This window comes from Suncus etruscus, chromosome 12 (genome assembly GCF_024139225.1).
Source record: "Suncus etruscus isolate mSunEtr1 chromosome 12, mSunEtr1.pri.cur, whole genome shotgun sequence".
Classification (NCBI taxonomy): domain Eukaryota; kingdom Metazoa; phylum Chordata; class Mammalia; order Eulipotyphla; family Soricidae; genus Suncus; species Suncus etruscus.
In genome coordinates this window covers 6,318,939-6,338,220 of record NC_064859.1, presented here as the reverse complement: position 1 = coordinate 6,338,220, position 19,282 = coordinate 6,318,939, and the positions used below count along the sequence as shown (strand labels likewise).

The window sequence follows — 19,282 nt, the reverse complement described above, 5'->3', positions numbered from 1 at the left end:
TGAACAAATTTGTAACTGTGAAAAAAAAGAAACTGCATTATGAACAATATTGTAATCCAATGTTTAAATAAAACAATTATTTAAAAAAAAAGTAAACTAAAGAGCCAGAGAGATAGCACTGTGGTGGGACATTTGCCTTGCATGCCCAGGAGGGACCTGGTTCAATTTCTGGCATCCCATATGGTCCAGCCTGCCAGGGGCTCTGAGTGCAGAGCCAGGAGTGACCCAGAGCACTGCAGGGTGTGGCCCAGAAACCAATTAGTTAAGTTTTTTTTATTTAAAAAAGTAAACTAAAATCGAAAGAGAAGCCAAGGTGTTCCCTTCTCCCAACTTACAAATAATGAACCAGTGGCATCTGTAAAAAGGCAGGCTCAATGAAAGGATTTTGTTCTTATCCTATAACAATGGCGTGCAAAAGAGCCTCACCATCTGCATTATCTTATCTCACACAACCCAGAATTTTAAATCTATTGACGCTATGCACTTGGTGAGGTATCTTAAAGATTACTCTTTACACAATGACAATTAAGATGAAGGGCTCTAAAAATCCTTACTTTAGTAACCATACATATTTAAATAATGAAAGTCAATAAAATGAAAATGTTAGTCTCACAAACCCATTTTTCAACAGACATGGTACCTATGGCATACAAAACATTTTTTTTTTTTGGCGTTTGGGCCACATCCAGAGGTGATCAGATCCTGGCTCTGCACTCGGAAATCACTGCTGGCAGGATGAGGGCACAATAGGGGATGCCGGAATCAAACCCACGTTCGTCCTGGGTCGCCAGGTGCCAGGAACTCCCCCGCTGTGCTCTCACTGCGACTCGCACATAGGACATTTCTAACACTGCATCAAGTCCTGTTCCCTCAGTCCCCACGGTCCAGGTTGCTAAGCAGCGGGTCTCACACAAGACCAACCCACCCGCAGCACCAGCACTCTGCGGCCCTCCGCAAGGCAACCGATGGGGCGGTTGGGCGGGCAAGCCATCCACCCCCTCCCCCATCAAGGAAGGCCCCAGGAGGCTGCACATGAAAAAATAGAGTTTGTGTTCTCTCAACTGTTTCTGATGAGTTAACTGTTTTTCTTAGAAAAAGAAATGAAACACCTCCTTGGGGGAAAATCAATTTTTTATTAGGAAAAATGGAATTTCCTCTCTAGGAATATTATATTAAAGCATTCCTACAAGTACTTTGTCTATGATTGGAAAAAGTGATAACAGATTTGACTTTATTTTACTTACATAATAATACAAGTGCCATAACTAGTCCACTCCTAGGATTTAATAGCTTCACACTCTTCGTGGCAGTCAGACTGCATTGAGATTATGTTAAGAAAAAATAAAATACTTGAAATCATTTTCTAGCATAACTTTTCTGAAGCATTTTAAGTATATGATGATATAACTTTATACTGGACTTTGCTGGCAAAATAAAAAAAATGTGGCAAATAAAGATTTACTGATTATAAAACTATGAATGTAAATAAAATTTTTGAAATAGATATTTAAAGTAGGTATAGTTGGCTAAATTTCACTATCTTAAAAACTATTTCAATACTTTTTTTGTTTTTTTGGCCACACCCAGTGGTGCTCGGGATTATTCCTGGCTCTGTGCTCACATATCACTCCTGGCAGGCTTGGGGGTCAATACGGGATGCCAGGGATCAAACCTGGGTCCATCCTGGGTCAGCTGTCATGACTTAAGGCTGTGCTATAGCTCTGGCCTTTAATAATTCTTAATTCCCAGATCAATGTCAAACAACAGTTCTAGTATATAATCCATGGAGGTATCCCAGTTCTTTTTTTTTTTTTTCCTTCCTGGTTTTTGGGCCACACCCAGTGACACTCAGGGGTTACTCCTGGCTATGCACTCAGAAGTTGCTCCTGGCTTGGGGGAACCATATGGGATGCGGGGGAGAGGGGGGGGAGGGGGGAGGGGGGGATCGAACCTCAGTCCATCCTAGGCTACATCCTAGGCTAGCGCTGGCAAGGCAGACACCTTACCTCTAGGGCCACTGTGCTGGCCCCAAAAGATTTTTTTTGGGGGGGGGGTTTGGATTTTGGGTCACACCCAGCAGCATTCAGGGGTTATTCCTGACTCTACGCTCAGAAATCGCCCCCAGCAGGCTTGGGGGACCATATGGGATGCTGGAATTTGAACCACTGTCCTTCTGCATGAAAGGCCTTACCTCCATGCTATCTCTCCGGCCGGTATCCCAGTTCTTTATAATAAATCTCACAGCAGACTGACTGGCATACAATATTCATTCAAACTGAGTAATGAATAAGTTTATTCAACAGATTTTACCAATTATTATTCTGGTTTTTACAATTTTAATGTCATTCCTTCCCAAATAAACAGCTAGTCCTTCAAAATTCCAATAAAATCCTTAAGAGCCAAAATGTATACTGTATTTAATTACATATATTTAAAAAATTCAAGATGACAAGTATTTTAAGAATCACATTGTCTCTCAGGTGAGAATATCAACCTGAAAAAGCAATCAATTCTTATTTAAAAACAAATTAGAGAATCACAAACACAATTTATACAGTTTATATATTTCTGGCTTTTCTTCTTACATGGCTTCCCAAATTATTTCATAGAAGTTTATGAGCCAGCAAAGGCAAAACACTTCTCATTCTACCTTGATAAGAAATATTATCCCGTTTTCTTAGTAATCAATGATCAAAGTGTAAGCTATTTAAAAAATATACATCAACTGCACTTGCTCCCACAATGCATTCTAGAGTGGTCCACTTAACAAAAATACCTTAGACCAAAGACATGCCAAAAGAGAGAAAGGATTCATAGAAATTATTTTACATGTACAGAGCCTTTAAAACAATTTTTCTGGAGATTGAAAATGTCAATAAAAAAACCCAAAAAGCAAAACATCAAAGGCTAGAAAAGACTGTGAATACTGTCCAGTATAGTCATCTAAACAAAGATTTTATATCCCTCGGTAGTTTTAACAAATTGTTATAGATTAAAAAAAAACCACGTAAATTACTTATCTCACAGAGACCAATACAAAACAGGGAGAGAGGAGTATAAGGTACTAGAAGATTCATCATTTGAATCAAAATTAGCCAATCTGAACACTTCTACATGATTATGTTCAGATTTAACAAGTTGAGTGTACTTTCCAAAAGGACATGTTTCCATTTTCACTGCTGTACACCCCGACTTCACTGAGTTACTGGTAAGGACACTGGAACCTGATTAGATTGAGGTGCTGGAGACCCATTATTTATGGATTGTGGAGGCACTGATGCTGGTTCCATCTTACTGATGTGTGTGATGAATCGAAGGCGAAGTTTTAAAGCTGGTTTCAAATTACAGATAATCTTCTCAACCTAAAAAATGGATTAAAAAACATTTTAGGGGCCGGGTAGGTGGCGCTGGAGGTAAGGTGTCTGCCTTGCAAGCGCTAGCCAAGGAAGGATCGCGATTCGATCCCCCAGCGTCCCATATGGTCCCCCCAAGCCAGGGGCGATTTCTGAGCACAAAGCCAGGAGCGTCAAACGGGTGTGGCCCAAAAACCAAACCAAAACAAAACAAAACAAAACAAAAACAAAAAAAAACATTTTAACCAGAGAATACCACCTTTCACTTTTTAAAAAGTAATTTACACACATGCCATGACAACAGACTAGGATGTACAATAAGACAGTCGAGATTTTTTTGTTTTGGGGCCACACCTGGTGATGCTCAGGAGTTATTTCTGGCCCTGCACTTTGAAATTACTCCTGGCAGGCTCTGGGGACCACATGGGATGCTGGGGACTGAACCAGGTCAGCTGCGTGCAAGGTAAATGACCTTGTAAATGCTAATGCTCTGGCCTCCACAGCTGCTAAATGATTTTTACATGGTTTTATGTTTTAACAAAAGCATATACCATTATTTTGCTTCATGAGGAAAAAAAAAACTGTTTTTTCTCTCTCTCTCTTTCTCTCTCTCTCTCTCTCACACACACACACACACACATACCCACACACTATATAATTATATTTTGCAGACCTCAGAATATTTATAATATTTCCTTACAAAAGTAACTTTTTTGTTTTGATTCATATTTATGGTTCAAAAATATAGTAACTCTACTTCTATTTAAGATACTTAAAAAAACATGCTGACAATGGATTGGACCACTTGAATGTGGTTTAATTAAAACATACTGTAGCACAGGAGTCAATGTGTTAAAGAAAAATGTTAGGCAATTTCATAGCTTACTCGATTTTACTTAAATGCTTTTTTACTTGACCAGCAAAAATCTATCTGTTGACAAGAAGTAGGCAGTATGGAGAGAGCAGAGTCAGGATCAAATGCAAGGCAACTTGGGAGGCTGCTTAAAAGGTTAGTGTAGAAGCCATGTAAGATAGACACATGGTGGTTGGGACTTATTAATAATAAAGTTTCATTTCTCCTGAAAAAGAAATCTATCTGTTCATTAATAATTTTTTCTTTTAGTGTTAATTTCTTAGAAAAATATGATATACATGCTGAAGAAAATATTTTTCCACACTCAACTCTTTGAAAATCCTATTAAGAAGAAAGTCCAATGTACCCTGTGTCCCTAGCTCTATGCAAAAGACCTAGTATATTAATCATTTCATTTCCTTTAACTTATAGAAATAGAGGCCAGAGTGCTAGCACAGCAGTGGGGTGTTTTCATGTGGCCAACTTCAGGACAAATCCGGAGAGACTCCCAATCCTATCAGAGGTGATTTCTGAGTATAGAGCCAGGGTTATCTTTGAGCACTGTCCGTGTGGCCCCAAAACAAACAAAAATAAAAAAAAAAAAAAAAATAAAAAAAAAAAAACAAACAAATAAAAAAACCCACCAAAAAAATATAAAAAGAAATAACATTAAAGTACAGATAAAGACCATATCATTCTACCTATCTGCCCTCCCACCTTCCTTCTACCACAGCTGAAACTTTTGTTTCTTATAGACAGCAAGCATAATTATGCCTCAGGAGAGTCTTCCAACTTTTGGGGATATTGGGAAGTGGCTTTTGATGCATTAATGTCATCAAAGTTGATGTCATTTAAAGGACAAAATGACACAAAAACTCTTAATACCCATTGCAACAGACAATACTTCAACAACTACAGACATGAACATAAAATGTTCAAATTAAGTATATGCAGTTCCTTCAAATAGAATAACCCAGTTATTCTTTTTTACTTTCAGTCATCTATGTTGCAACTTGTCCAACTTGCCCTTCTAATCTATAATTAGTGAGCAAAAGTATGTTCTCTACTCACAATACCTCCTTTTCAGTAACATCACTATACTGTTCTAATGATGTTAATTACTAAATTGATTCCCCATTCCTTTTTCAGATGTCCTATCAAGGGAAAAACTATGAGGAACTAAAACATGCTTTTAATAATACATTTGAAAAACAGTATTCTCAAAAAAAAAAAAAAAAAAAAAAGAAAAGAAAAATAGTATTCTCATATAGACTTGATTCAATAAAGTTGACATTTCTCAAAACAATAAAGTTAGCATTTCTTACCAAAGCATGTCTATCAACATATGCAAAGTAAACATCATTTAAAAATTATGTTAACTTACTTGTTCTTTTACACTGTCACCAGTAAACATATATTTCATATGATACAGGAAGTCACAGATTGAATCCATGTAGTTTAAGTGGGTGCTACACTGGTCTACATTCAGCAGCATGTCGTAGAATGCTACACCAATCTATTTAACAGATAATATGAAAGAAATATATTATCACAGAAGTTTCAATTATAATTCAGCATCAAACAGTTGGACTTTGTTACAAGAATAGCACAGAGGAATAACATGACTGTCAAAGGACCACACTGGTGATCAGACAAAACTCCAGGAGCCTGGGAGAGAAGGTTTAACCTGTACTTAGAGTGGAACCCTCATATTACTAAATAAAGCCAATTAGGAGTAGTCTTTCTTCAAAGTAAGAGATTAACACTGTATGACTGAAACTCGATCATAAACAACTTTGTAACCACAAAAACGAAACAAAACAACCTAAATGTATATGAACAACCTTGTAACCAGTTTTTAATAAGGTAATTTAAAAATAAAAAAAAATTAGAGGTGTACAATCCCTTTTGCAGAAAGTATCTCTCAGTTTCAGGATTCTTTTGGTTATATCTTCTTAGTTGCATTTGCAAGTTCAGACTTTTAATTTCTCTGCATAAGGTTTTTTTTTTTTTTTTTTGTGGTGACATCCAGTGGCATTGAGGGGTTATACCTGGCTCTGTGCTCAGAAGTTAACCTGACAGGCTCGAGGGATCATTTGGGATGCCAGGGATAGAACTTGGGGTTGCCATGGGCAAGCCAAATGCCCTCCCTGCTGTACTATTTCACTGCCACCTATAGTACCTTTTTAAAAATATACTATCCTAAATTTTATCTCAGTCTTGACAGAGGTACTTTTCCATAAAACTCTATCTAATTCAACATATTCCACATTAAACTCCTTATAGGCAAACTTAATTATGAGCAAACTGAATCTTCTAAAATATTTCTTAGATCTGACTTAACTGACTTTTGCTGCTAATGGTTAAGACAGGGCTTGAAAATCACTGGGAAAGAAACATAGAGCTTTTAAAAAGTAGTATTATCCAAAAAAATCAGATTATATTTTACCTCTATCATGCATCGAGTTCTCTCTTGTTGAAATCTTTGCAAAAAGGGTCCCACAAGATGGTACACATAAAGCAACTGAAATTCAGTTTTTACTATAGGAAGAAGTGCTTCAGTAAGAAATCTAAAATTTGAAAATAAAAATAAAAATCTCTTGTGACTTCAAATCAGCTGAATTGTCAAAACTTTGTCATCACAGTCTAATAAAGTACTTGTAAAAATTATAATCTGCGAGGTCCTTTTAATTTTGATAAATTTCTTTTTTTAAAAAACTTATTTAAGCACCATGATTACAAACTTTATGTTTGTAGTTGGGTTTCAGTCATAAAAAGAACACCCTCCTTCACCAGTGTATCAGTCTTGCTAATTTTGATAAATTTTCTTTCCTTTGTTTTGGTTTTGGGGCCACACCCGGTGGCGCTCAGGGATTACTCCCAGCTCTGCACTCAGAAATCACTCCTGGCAGGCTCAGGGTACTATAGGGGATGCCATGGATTGAACCCGGGTCTGTCCTAGGTTGTCTGTGTGCAAAGCAAATGGCCTACTGCTGTGCTATCGTTCCAGCTCCAATTTTGATAAATTTCTAATTAATTGTATATCTCTCACTGGATCTTATCTTCATTTCATTATGGAAACAAATTGCTTTAGATTTAGGAGTCATTCTTTTTGAATAATAGAAGGTGAGATATAGAAGATTATTAAACTAATGTAATTCTCCAGAAATCTGAACCCAGTTAATACCAACTTTGTCATCATAGAAAATAAGAAGAAAATAGTATTGGGTTGGAACAATAATACAGAGGCAATAATAATTACCTTGCATTCACCTGACCTGGGTTCAATCCCCTGTACCCTATATGGACCCCACAACACCTGCCAAGAATGACCTCTGAGTACAAAGCCAGAAGTCAGTCCTGGGTACTGCTGAGTGAGGCCCTCAAACAAAACAAAATAAAACAAACAAAAAAAAGAAAATATCAGTTATTTTATTCAAAAGGCAATTTTAGAAATATTTTCTGAAAAAATAATGGATATGAAACTGTAAAAAGGAAAACTAGACTTTAGATTATTATTTGCACAAATGACTGTTTTTCAAACAATTCCTTAAAGGAAAAAAGCCTCTGAGGAGTTGGAGTGATAATTTAGCAGAAAAGGCTAAATGAGTGAGGCTGATCTGAGTTGGATCTCCAGTATCCCAAAGGTGCTGCAAGAACTGTCAAGGGTAATGACTGGACTCAAACCATGAATAAACCCTGAGCACCTGGGTGTGCTGCACAAAAGCAAAAAAATAAAATAAAAAAGTAAAGGTGTCTGAATTCCTTCTCAATTAAAATTCTTACTTTACAAGACATTCTATGAAATGAGACATATAGCTCAATATAAATGAAACTAGAATGTTTTAAAAAGTAAACGTTCTTTCAAAATCACAATACTTACTTGGGAATGAGTGAAAGTTGCCCAATGCTAGAATGATGCCAAACAGCATGAGCTAGAGCTAATGTATAGCTACAGCTCATTTCAGAGTAGGATTGATGACAAGCAGTGAAATCAAAGAGGCGGAAAGGATAACCAACCCACTCTGTCTCAGTAGTCAGGCTGGGGCTGCTGATAACACTCACAATTCGATCATGAAGGACAATCCAATATGGCTCCTTAAAAAAAAACAGAGGAAAGTCTAAGAAATGTAGGTCATCCAGTATTCCACCCAATACCAGTTTTCTATAGAGTCCAAAATAATAGCATTTCTTCATTCTTTAAATTTTTGACTTGTCCAATTTATGTTTTACAGAATGAGAATTATTTTTTTTTCAAACACAGCTGAATAAGTTTATTGAGTCAAATTTTCAGTAGTAACCCGGGAATAAACTTCAAAACTAAAGAACTCTACACAACCCAGTTTATTTAGTACCTAACATTTTGCTGGGCAACATATTAACTTCATTAACGTTCATTATACAGATAACACTGTATATAAACACCTATATAAATCAGAAATATATTTCAGACTGGAGAGAGAGGATAGCAAGTAATAAGTCTGTCTTGCAAACAGCTAATTTGGGTTTGATCCCTGACATCACATGTGGTCCTCTAAGCCAAGTGATCTCCGAGTAAGAGCCAGGTCTAAGCTGAGTGTGATGGCCAAAAAACAAGAAAGGAAAAACAATATAGACAATATGTATAATATATATTATACTCACCAAGTAGGTAAAGAAATGATTCATAGAGGTGAATCAAATTCAGAGGACACAATCAAAGTCAGACAAACTATCAACAACATTCAAAATTATTACAAAGTATGTCGTAACTAGACGCACGTGAAGACACAAAATAAAGATGTCACGAACCAAGATGTCAGGGAAGGGTAGGGCCTAAGTTGGCCAATAATGAGCAGACTGTCAAGATTCTGATGGAAGATTCTGGCAGAGTCATAGTCCCTAATCTATTCAAAAGATTCTGTCTCTAAAAGCCTCGATGTGGTGGAGAGACAGTATAGTGGACAATGTACATGCTTCTCATGCACTGGCTCTGGCACTACACTTGGTCGCAGTGTCAGGACTGATCCCTAAGCACAGACTCAGGAGGAAGCCCTGATTTTGAAAAGTGTGGCTTCAACTCTGCTGACAGACCTTTTTCCTTGCCAAAGCACATGAACAAAAAGGCTCTAGATACATGCTAAGCAATGAGAAATAGGGCAGATTCTGAGGTAAAAGGTTCAATAAGTAAGGTCAGATCAAGGGATATGAAGGCCTACAAGCCAACAAAATTCATTTAAATGTGATGCAGAAGGCAATCATTAGTCATGGTAGATTTTTGAAACAATTAACATAAAACATATTAATGCAAAGCATATTAAATTAACATAAAACCTATTAAATTAACAAAATGTATTAAACACTGCAAAATGTCCTGGTAGTAGGATCTATCTACACCCTATTTTGGGCTATCAGAGAAACTGATGCATTCCCTTATTAAGCATAAATAACCATCATCAACTCACTGGTAGAGCAGTAATTATGAGCCCAATTGCATTCATCCATGCGGTAATGTTCTCTCTTGGCACTAAAGGCTGACTGCAAGTGGGGGTAGAAAAGAATAAAAATGTTAAGTTACAGAATTATTTTTACTGCTGTTAAGGGAATCTTATTTTTTATCAACATGTCATTTAATATTGATAACATCTACTCCAATAAAAATACAATAGGTTTTTACCAGGTTAAAATGAAATATCTGTATCTATCTTTCTATAGCTCTCGCTTTATCTTTTGGGGATAGTTGGAGGTAGTGGTTTCCTTAAATAGCTCCTTAGTTGAAATTTTATTTCCATTTCCTTACACTTCCTCAATCATTATCCCCTACTTTGTGCTGACAAAAAATTCTGACAGATTGTACTAGTGACATGCTAATATTCCTAAATTAAATGTCAAGCAAACAAATAATTCAAAGTGGGAACCAATTCAATTTTCTTTGAAGGGGTTTGGGCCACACCCAGTAACACTCAGGGGGGAACTCCTGGTTATGAGCTCATAAATTGCTCCTGGCTCAGGGGACCATATAGGACGCTGGGGGATTGAACCACAGTCAGTCCTAGGTTAATGTGTGCAAGGCAGACACACTACTGCTTGCACCACTGCTCCAGCCCCCAATTCAAGTTTTCTGACCCTATTCGAGACTCATTCTATTACACTGATATTGAAAACTACACCTGGAATCAAAAGATTGTTACGATTAAATGTCCATCCACTAATCCTGCGTAAAACAGGTCTATATAACAACTATAAAAAAAAAAAAATCATTTTCAGGGTCAGAGTAAGAGTACAGCAGATAAGATGCTTGCTTTGATAGTCAACCATGGTTCAATCCCTGGAACACCAGAGTCCCCTGAGCCTACCCAGCAGTGATCCCCGAGCGCAGACTCAAGAATAAGCCCTTTTGGATGTGGCCCAAAAAACAAATAATTTTTAAGTGCTATTTTCTTTATATATTAAAGTACTAAAATATTAAAAAGTAAATCTTGGGCTGTGGCATTAGCTCAGGGTCCAAAGGGAGTGTCTTGAAGGTGCATAGCCCCGAATTCAATCTTCAAGACTAACAGGCTCCAAAACAACACCAAAGTATGGCTTTGATGGCTCTCAGCGCCACTGGGCCTGAACAGTGGTGAGTTTAGGCTATACTTCACAATACTTGGGGCTTTCACCTGGCTCTGTGCTCAGGAATCAGTCCTAATCAGGCCTGAGCACCACCAGGCCCTGACGCTGAACCATCCAGCCTGACTGGCTGAGTACTTGTGGAAGTAGCCCTCAAATATCCCAACACTGCCTGGGAACCCTTTCCCTCCAAATTATCACAATGCATGATATAGGTGACATACCTTTTCAGGACAACATTTAGAAGAGCATTTCCAACATCATTGCCTGAAACAGATAAGGCCATAAGCTCCACACAAGTAACATGCAACGCATGGGCAGCTGGGTTGGGAAACTCATTGAATCTCCAGTCACAGTTTGGGAATGGACTAGGAGATTTACCAGCAATAGGTACAAATGGTTAAAGGAATAACAATTTAATTATTTTGAGATTAATAGCTCACAACTGTATAGTGCCTTACAATTAAAGAAGTTTCACATGCTAGCATCTTAGCTGTTAATCAACCTAATTGATTAAGAACTACCAAAGTGATCAGAGAGATTAAAATAATACAAACCCACACAAATAAATTAGATGTGACTAAAATGAATCGATTAGGATCGTGGTCAATAACAAACGAGCCTCTCTGACTGTTCGAACAAGACTGACTCATACCTACAGTGTGAGGGCAATAGATGCTATTACAAATCTCTAGGTTTCATCATCCAGCCACTTAATTTCTTATAAAATAAAATTACTAATAAAAATTATCTTATAATAAGTAATATTTTGTTACAAGAAAATATGCCACGTTTATTTAGGAAAACTAGTCTATAAATATAAAACTGAATATAGTATACAGACATATTAAATATACTATTTTGATAAAACATACAGTCAAAATGAAGAACTAAATATATCAACAGAATAGTTTTGCAATGTTAAACTATGCATATTTAAATTAATAAATACTATGTTTTTACAGTAGTTAGGTGATTTATGGTATGCAATATGTAGTATGCACTTATATAAAAAGATAAATTTTTTCCTCTAAAATAGGTCTTGATCAAGTTTGTTTTATTTATTTTTTTGCAGTGTTAAGAAATAGAACTTAGGGCCTCAAGCCAAGTCTTTATAAATATATGTATATATATCATTTTTTTTGGTTTTTGGCCACATCCTGTGACGCTCAGGGGTTACTCCTGGCTATGTGCTTAGAAATCACCCCTGGCTTGGGGGACCATATGGGACACCCAAGATCGAACTGCAGTCTGTAGTAGGACAGCTGTGTACAAGGCAAACACCATACCCCTGCGCCACCGCTCCGGCCCCTTAAATAAATTTCAGTCTATCTAGTTTGAATTATATTTAAGATTTCAAAATCTTTACAAAGAAAAGTAAAAATGATTTCTGAAAAATATTATCTTTCAGAGGGAGAAAATACATTCTTATAGATCAATACAGAGTTATTTTTGGTGCCTGATATCACCAAAATAAAAAAAGGATATTATCTACTAGTCTGCCAATCAATCTGCAATAGTAGGAATCCTCTGGGATCCAAGGATTATCTTCTCGTGCATTCATAGCATTCTTCAAGTAAGTGTCACTTAGACACCAGCCTTGTGGTCGGTTATCTTTGAGTGAGCCAATGATTGCATGGACAAGTTTACGTTTGAGAAAATTACGTTCTCTGAGGTGCAATTCATAATAGTGCAGAGTATTGTATAAATAAGTCACTGGACGATCTACCAAGAAAAAGAAAGCGAAGGTGTTTACGGTTAGTTATAGCTGAAAAAAGTAACCTCTGGTTTCAAGATTACAGTTAAAAAGCATAGATGATTTTGAAAGTATTTCACATTTAAGAAACAGCATACAATGATTTTTTTAGGATAAGGCAGAAGTCAACTTATAACACGTACAGTTTGTATTAAAGGTATTTATTGTACACCGAACTAGCAAATTTCATTTCTGGAAAGATATCTGTATCAGTGCTGCAAAAGTATCAGTACTGAAGAAGAGCATGCAGGTGAGGTATTTGCTTTGCATGTGGTCAACCACAGTTTGATCTCAAATATTACCTCAAATATTACCAGAAGTAATCCTTGAGTGCAGCTAAATGTCTTCATCACTCCTCCCCCGCAAAGTGATATTAAGTGCAAGGAATAACACTAAAGTTCAGTTTACATTAGTAAATTATTAAAACAGACAAAATGGTCAAAAAACAGGTTGGAGGAAAACAATCCAAGCAAACAACTCCATTAAAAAAGCTGGAGTGGCCATAGTAATATCAGATGACACAAAGTTTAGACTCAGAAAAGTTATATGGGACAAAGATAGACATTTAGTAATAATCAAGATATGTACAACAGGAAGAAATTACACTCCTAAACATATACGCACACAATGAGGGAACAGCAAAATATTTAATACAATTGTTGACAAACCTGAAAGAAGACATCAATAGCAACATCATAAACTGCCTTATCACCCCTTGATAGGTCAATGAGACTTAAACCCAACAAGAATATACTATCTTGAAAAGAGAAATGAAAGAAAGTGGCCTAGTAGATATCTATAGGGCACTCCATCCCCAGTAAACTGGATACACAGTCTTCTCCAATGCACATGGTATTTTCCAGGATGGACCACATGCTAGCCCAAAAAACTTATCTCCATAAAATAAAGATAATACAAATTGTAAAGACAACCTTCTCAGATCACAATGTACTGAAATTAGAAGTGAACTACAAAGGAACACAAAATAAAAACTTCAACACCTGAAAATTAAACAGCTCACTACTGAATAACAGAGATAAAATGTCAGCGATAAAATCAAAGAAGAAATCAAAATATTCCTGGAAACAAATGCCAATGGAGACAAAAATTATCAGAATTTGTGGGACACAGCAAAAACAGTACTAAGAAAAAAATTTGTAGCTTTGCAAGCATACTTCAGGAAGGAAGAAGGGGCCTACATAAATATCTTATTGACACAGCTTATAAAATGTTAGGTAGGAGGAAATAACAAAGCGAAGAGCAGAATTCAATGAAGTGGAAATCCAAAAAACAATCTGAAAGATCAATGAAAGCAAAAGATGGTTCTTGGAAAAAATAAACAAGATTAATAAAACATAGGCAAAACTCAAAAAGAAAAGGAGAGAAACTTAATATACTGGATTAGAAATGAAAAGAGGAAGATTACTACAGGTACTACAGAAATTCAAAGGGCAATTAGAGACTACTTTGAAAAATTCTATGTCAGAAACATGAGAACCTGGAAGAAATGGATAAATACTTGGACTCTTATAATATCCCATGGTATTCCAGGATGATCTAGCATATCTAAACAGAACCATCATCTCCATGAAGAAATTAAAATGGTAGTCAAAAAGGGCCTCCCAAAACAACAGCCCAGCCTTTCCAACCTGTTCAAGAGGAATACTACAATCCTTTCATGAAATTGCAGAAAAAGAACAATACATAGTTTTCCATGGAAGTTAACATTCACTTTGATACCCAATACCAGCAGAGATGCTGGCAAAAAAAAAAAAAAGAAAAGAAAAAAGAAAACTACAGACCAATATCCCTGATAAATACAAATGCAAAGATCCTCAACAAAATCCTGGCAAACAGGATACACCACAGCCAAGTAAGTTTCATTCCCAGGAATGCAAGGATGTTTAACATATACAAATCAATCAACATAGTACACCATATACACAAAAAAGAAAAATAAAAGCCATATGATCATGTCAATAGATGCAGAGAAAGCATTTGATAAGGCCAACATCCCTTTCTGATAAAAACTCTCATCAAGATAGGAATTGAAGGAACTTTTTTCAATATAGTCAAGGCCATCTACCGATGACAAATATTATTCTCAATGGAGATAAACTAAAAGCCTTTCCTCTAAAATCTGGTACAACACAAATCTGCCCCCCTTTCACCACTCCTATTCAACATAGTGCTGGAGTTATTGGATAGCGATTAAGCAAGAAAAAGCTATCAAGGGCATCCAGAAAGGAAAGGAAGAAATCAAGCTCTCACTATTTTGCACATAATATAGTACACTTAGAAAAACCCTGAAGACTCTACCCAAAAGCTTCTTGAAAACAAAAAATTCATATAGCAAAGAGGAAGGCTACAAAATTAACACGCAAAAATCAATGACCTTCTTATACACCAATGATGACAGAGAAGAAATGGACATTAAAAAAACAATCCCATCCACATTAGTTGTCACACAAACTCAAATACCTTGGAATTAAATTAACTAAAGAGGGTAAAGAAAACTACAAAACTGCTTCAAGAAATAAAAGAGGACACAAGAAAATGGAAACTCATACCCTGCTCATGGATTGGTAGGATTAACATCATTAAAATGGCAATACTCCCCAAAGCATTTTACAGATTTAATGCAATCCCTATAAAGATTCCCATGCTTATTCTTCAAAGAAGTGGATCAAACTCTCCTGAAATTCATTTGAAACAATAAACACCCATGAATAACTTGAGAAACCCTTAGGAAAAAGAATATGGGAGGCATCACTTTCCCCAACTTAAATTGTATTACAAAGCAGTGGTCATTAAAACAGCATTGAATTGGAATAAAGACAGACCCTCAGGTCAGAGAATGTTCCCCCATACAATCAATTAATCTTTGATAATGGGGCAATAAATGCAAAATGGAGTAAGGAAAACCTCTTCAACAAGTGTTGGGACAACTGGTCAGCTACATGCAAAAGAGCAACCTCCAACTAACACCATGCACAAAGGTCAAATCCATATGGATTAAAGACGTTGATATCAGACCCAAAATCATATGGCATATAGAACAACATGTAGGTAAAACACTCCATGACATTGAGACTAAAGACATCTTCAAGGAGGAAACTCACTCTTCAAACAGGTGGAAGCAGAGAGAAACAGAGGGGTGTATATCAAGCTGAGAAGTTTCTGTACCTCAAAGGAAATAGAGAGAAGGATTCAAAGCCACCCACACAATGGGAGAAATTATTCACCCAATACCCATCAGACAGATCACAAAGGAAAAAAAAAAAAAACAGTGGGCAAAATTGTCACTGTAGAAGATGATATTCAATAAGAGTTATAGAGGTTAAGGGAATACATCTAAGATATTCAAAGGAGCTAAACATGACCTTTTTATATCATTAGAAATAGTTGGGGGAGGGTGTTGAATTCAGGACACCACTTTGGTCTGTGATTTGGCCTTCTAGAGTTTGCAAAACGACTCTCAGCAGTCCCATATCAGGAATGTCTGAGTGGGGACTTCTCATAAACATAGTATGGAAACAACCACAGTTACACAGTGAAGGAAGGTGGAGAACAGGAGGCCACTGAGAGCAGATAAATAGGAACAGAATATTGGTTTCTTCTCAGGCTGAGAGTCTATTCTTTCACTTTGAGAGCTGGTTTGAAGCTGTCTTGAGTGGGGATAATACTATACTTTGTGAGGAGCCAAGAACTGAGGGTATAAATGGTTAAATGTGGGATGATAGGCGGTGAGGGTGAGGAAGTAAAGGACTAAAAGTAAGCTTCTGGGTGGTGAGCCAAGATTGGATAAGGAAAGTGTACAGCATAGACATTCTGGTTTCTTTTTTTTTTTTTTTTTTGGTTTTGGGCTCACACCTGGAAGCACTCAGGGGTTACTCCTAGCTCTACACTCAGAAATCGCTCCTGGCAGGCTCGAGGGACCATATGGGATGCTGGGATTCGAACCACCGTCCTTCTGCATGCAAGGCAAATGCCTTCCTCCATTCTATCTCTCCAGCCCAGCATAGAAGTTCAGTATATGGCAAACAGATTAAACCCAATGATATCCTAATTAATTATCTATACTTTTCAGAATGGACACTGGTGATGTCTATAACATTACCAGAAAGCAAACCTCTACCAGGGAAGACCCTATCGCTACCCTGGCATTGACTTACTCCAAAGAAAGTTCTCTTAACATCCATACGACTCAGCAACAACAACTGCTTGGTTTCAGAATGGACCCTGGTGGTAAGAAAAGTTGTCTGAGACTTCCCGAAGCCAGCCCCTCTTGTGCTGTGTGAGGGTTGGGGAAAACCCAGGGTCTCTTTTAAACTCCTCCCTGGAACCTACCTCGATGGCCCCCTGGGTATGTGCATCCAGGGATAGCCCTGGAATCTGGAAGAAAAAAGATGGAAGGCTGCTGGGGTGGCCCAAGCCCTGAAGTCCCCCTAAACTTAGTAAAAAGGCTTTTGGTATGGAGGTCTGCCATTCCCCATGCTGGCAAAAGCTCCCGGCTCTCAGGAGAAGAAAATACCACCCCCCAGACCCTCCCTCTTGAGCAGGGTGGAGGTTGGGGAAAGCCTGGGGTAGGGGTTGTTCTTTTTATGACTGAAACCCAACAATCATGTTTGTAATCATGGTGCTTAAATAAAGATATTATTTTTAAAAATGATCAAAAGCAAAGAAATAGCTAAAGAAATCATAGTCCATATGAGATTACTATTTGAGTTTATACAAAATAATATCTTAAATATTCATATATAAATATATGTAAATATATAATATGATATTCATTAAATTTATAATACAAACAATAATTTATAATAATTTAATATTATTATATATAAATATAAAATAATTATATCATATTATACATCAATATTTTATAATATAAGATATTAATATATTATAACATATTATATTATTATTAAGATATTATATAAATATATTATCTTATAATATAAAAGATTATGTTTTCACAGAGAAATAATCAGAATACATTAAATATATCTAGAGAAGGATAGAACAGAAACTTAAAAGAATGGTTGCCTACAGAAAAAGAAATAGAAACTGAAGAACAGTGATTCCATAGTCTTACCTGAATATCTTACGTAATCTTGCATAAAAAATGTTTTTAAGAGAATACTCACACTGATACCTTACTCATTCTAAAGTGTACAATGCAAGTAGATCTTGGCTTTGGAGAAAGACATCTTAGATCAGTTGCTTTTAATTTTTCTTTCAGTACTTTCCCCTTAACCAGCTAAATAAATCTTTCTTCCTACTCCCTATGTGCCACTTCTTAATTTCCAATGTCACAATACAAATCAAATATTAGAACTTTTGGTCACCAATCTATGAAATAGCTTCTTCCATCGAACACATTCTCAAGTACAGCTGAATCCATATTTCTAAAATAATGCTTTTCCACACTGACATTAATGAACTTCTGATTCTTCATTATGTCAGTTGTAAAATCAAAACTTTTTAATCAATGATCAATATGTTCTGAACATCAGATAAAAATATATATTCTCAATTTATTCCAACGAGATAATTGTTTTTCAAATACCTTGTTTTTAATTCCTCCCAAATTTACCAAAGGAAGGCCTCATTTTAGTATGCCTTCTTCCTGTTTATGCAAATACCGTACAATGTAATTCAAATCCTACCCATCCATGAAACCCATCAAATGATTCCATTTGTAAGAGAATTCATTTGTAAGAGAATTAGTCTATTCTGGCCTTATACCTTTCTCCTTTGTATTCATTTCAAACTCAATCACAACTGTGTATTAAATGAAGTAGCTGCTGTGATGACATCTTTCACTCTTAATATACCTGTTATGATCTGCCTATTCCTAGTTTTTAAAACTGATTTTATACTTCGTGGCATAATCCCTGAGCACCTCCCTTTAAACATCTATAATACAACTTTTATAACCATCACCACTACTATAGTCATACTCAGCTTACTTTTGTTATTCAGTAGTTATTAAATGTTATTAAAATTTGAAAGAGAAACTCACCATGAAATTTATATAAGCCTCCGAGATGATCTAGTAGAGTTTCCAATGATTTGGATACTGGAAGCAACTCTAAAAATCTGTGTATAACTATATCAAATACAGGAAGGAATCGAAGACATACATTTCCAAAGTAGATGGGTAGATAGGGGGATTGGATTGGCACAGGAGGTTCAACCTGTTCTGCCAGGCCTTCAAAATAAAGCTTCTCTGGATATTTCTGTGGAAGTGAGGATATGGTAAATATTTAGAATATATCTTTAGGGGGGGGGGTTTGAGCCACACCCGGTGATGCTCACGGGTTACTCTTGGCTCTGCACCCAGAAATTGTTCCTGGCTTGGAGGACCATACGGGATGCCGGGAGACCAAACCACGGTCTATCCTAGGTCAGCCACGTGCAAGGCAAATGCCCTACTGCTGCGCCCCCGCTCCAGCACAAGAGTATCTCTTAATTTTACATAAATAATAACTATATAAAAATCATTTTTAGAAGAACATAAAACCATGCAATGAAATCTAGTTTACAATTCGATGAAAATAGTAGCCAAAAATATATTATTAATAACATCATTTTAAATTGTAAGAATCCAAACTACTAAATCGTTTTAGCTATCCTAGAACTTTAAAGGCGTTCAGAGAACTAATCGACTTCTTTACAGATTGAAGAGAAAAACAGTAGAATCATAGAAAAATAGTCAAATTA

General features: G+C 36.4%; 1 protein-coding gene across 2 annotated transcripts in view; it reads right to left on the bottom strand.

The window, feature by feature from the left end:
* Positions 1-3,162: 3,162 nt before the first annotated feature.
* The window catches only part of MED23 (mediator complex subunit 23), a 63,517-nt gene continuing 47,397 nt past the window's right edge, over positions 3,163-19,282 (bottom strand). For both annotated transcript variants that reach the window (XM_049785251.1, XM_049785252.1), the window contains 8 exons: positions 18,582-18,798; positions 12,286-12,522; positions 11,022-11,187; positions 9,651-9,723; positions 8,090-8,304; positions 6,656-6,776; positions 5,591-5,722; positions 3,163-3,362 (listed from right to left, as the gene is read on the bottom strand). In XM_049785251.1, the coding sequence (XP_049641208.1) occupies positions 3,195-3,362; positions 5,591-5,722; positions 6,656-6,776; positions 8,090-8,304; positions 9,651-9,723; positions 11,022-11,187; positions 12,286-12,522; positions 18,582-18,798 (1,329 nt within the window). In that variant the 3' untranslated portion in view covers positions 3,163-3,194. The remainder of the gene's footprint in view (positions 3,363-5,590; positions 5,723-6,655; positions 6,777-8,089; positions 8,305-9,650; positions 9,724-11,021; positions 11,188-12,285; positions 12,523-18,581; positions 18,799-19,282) is intronic.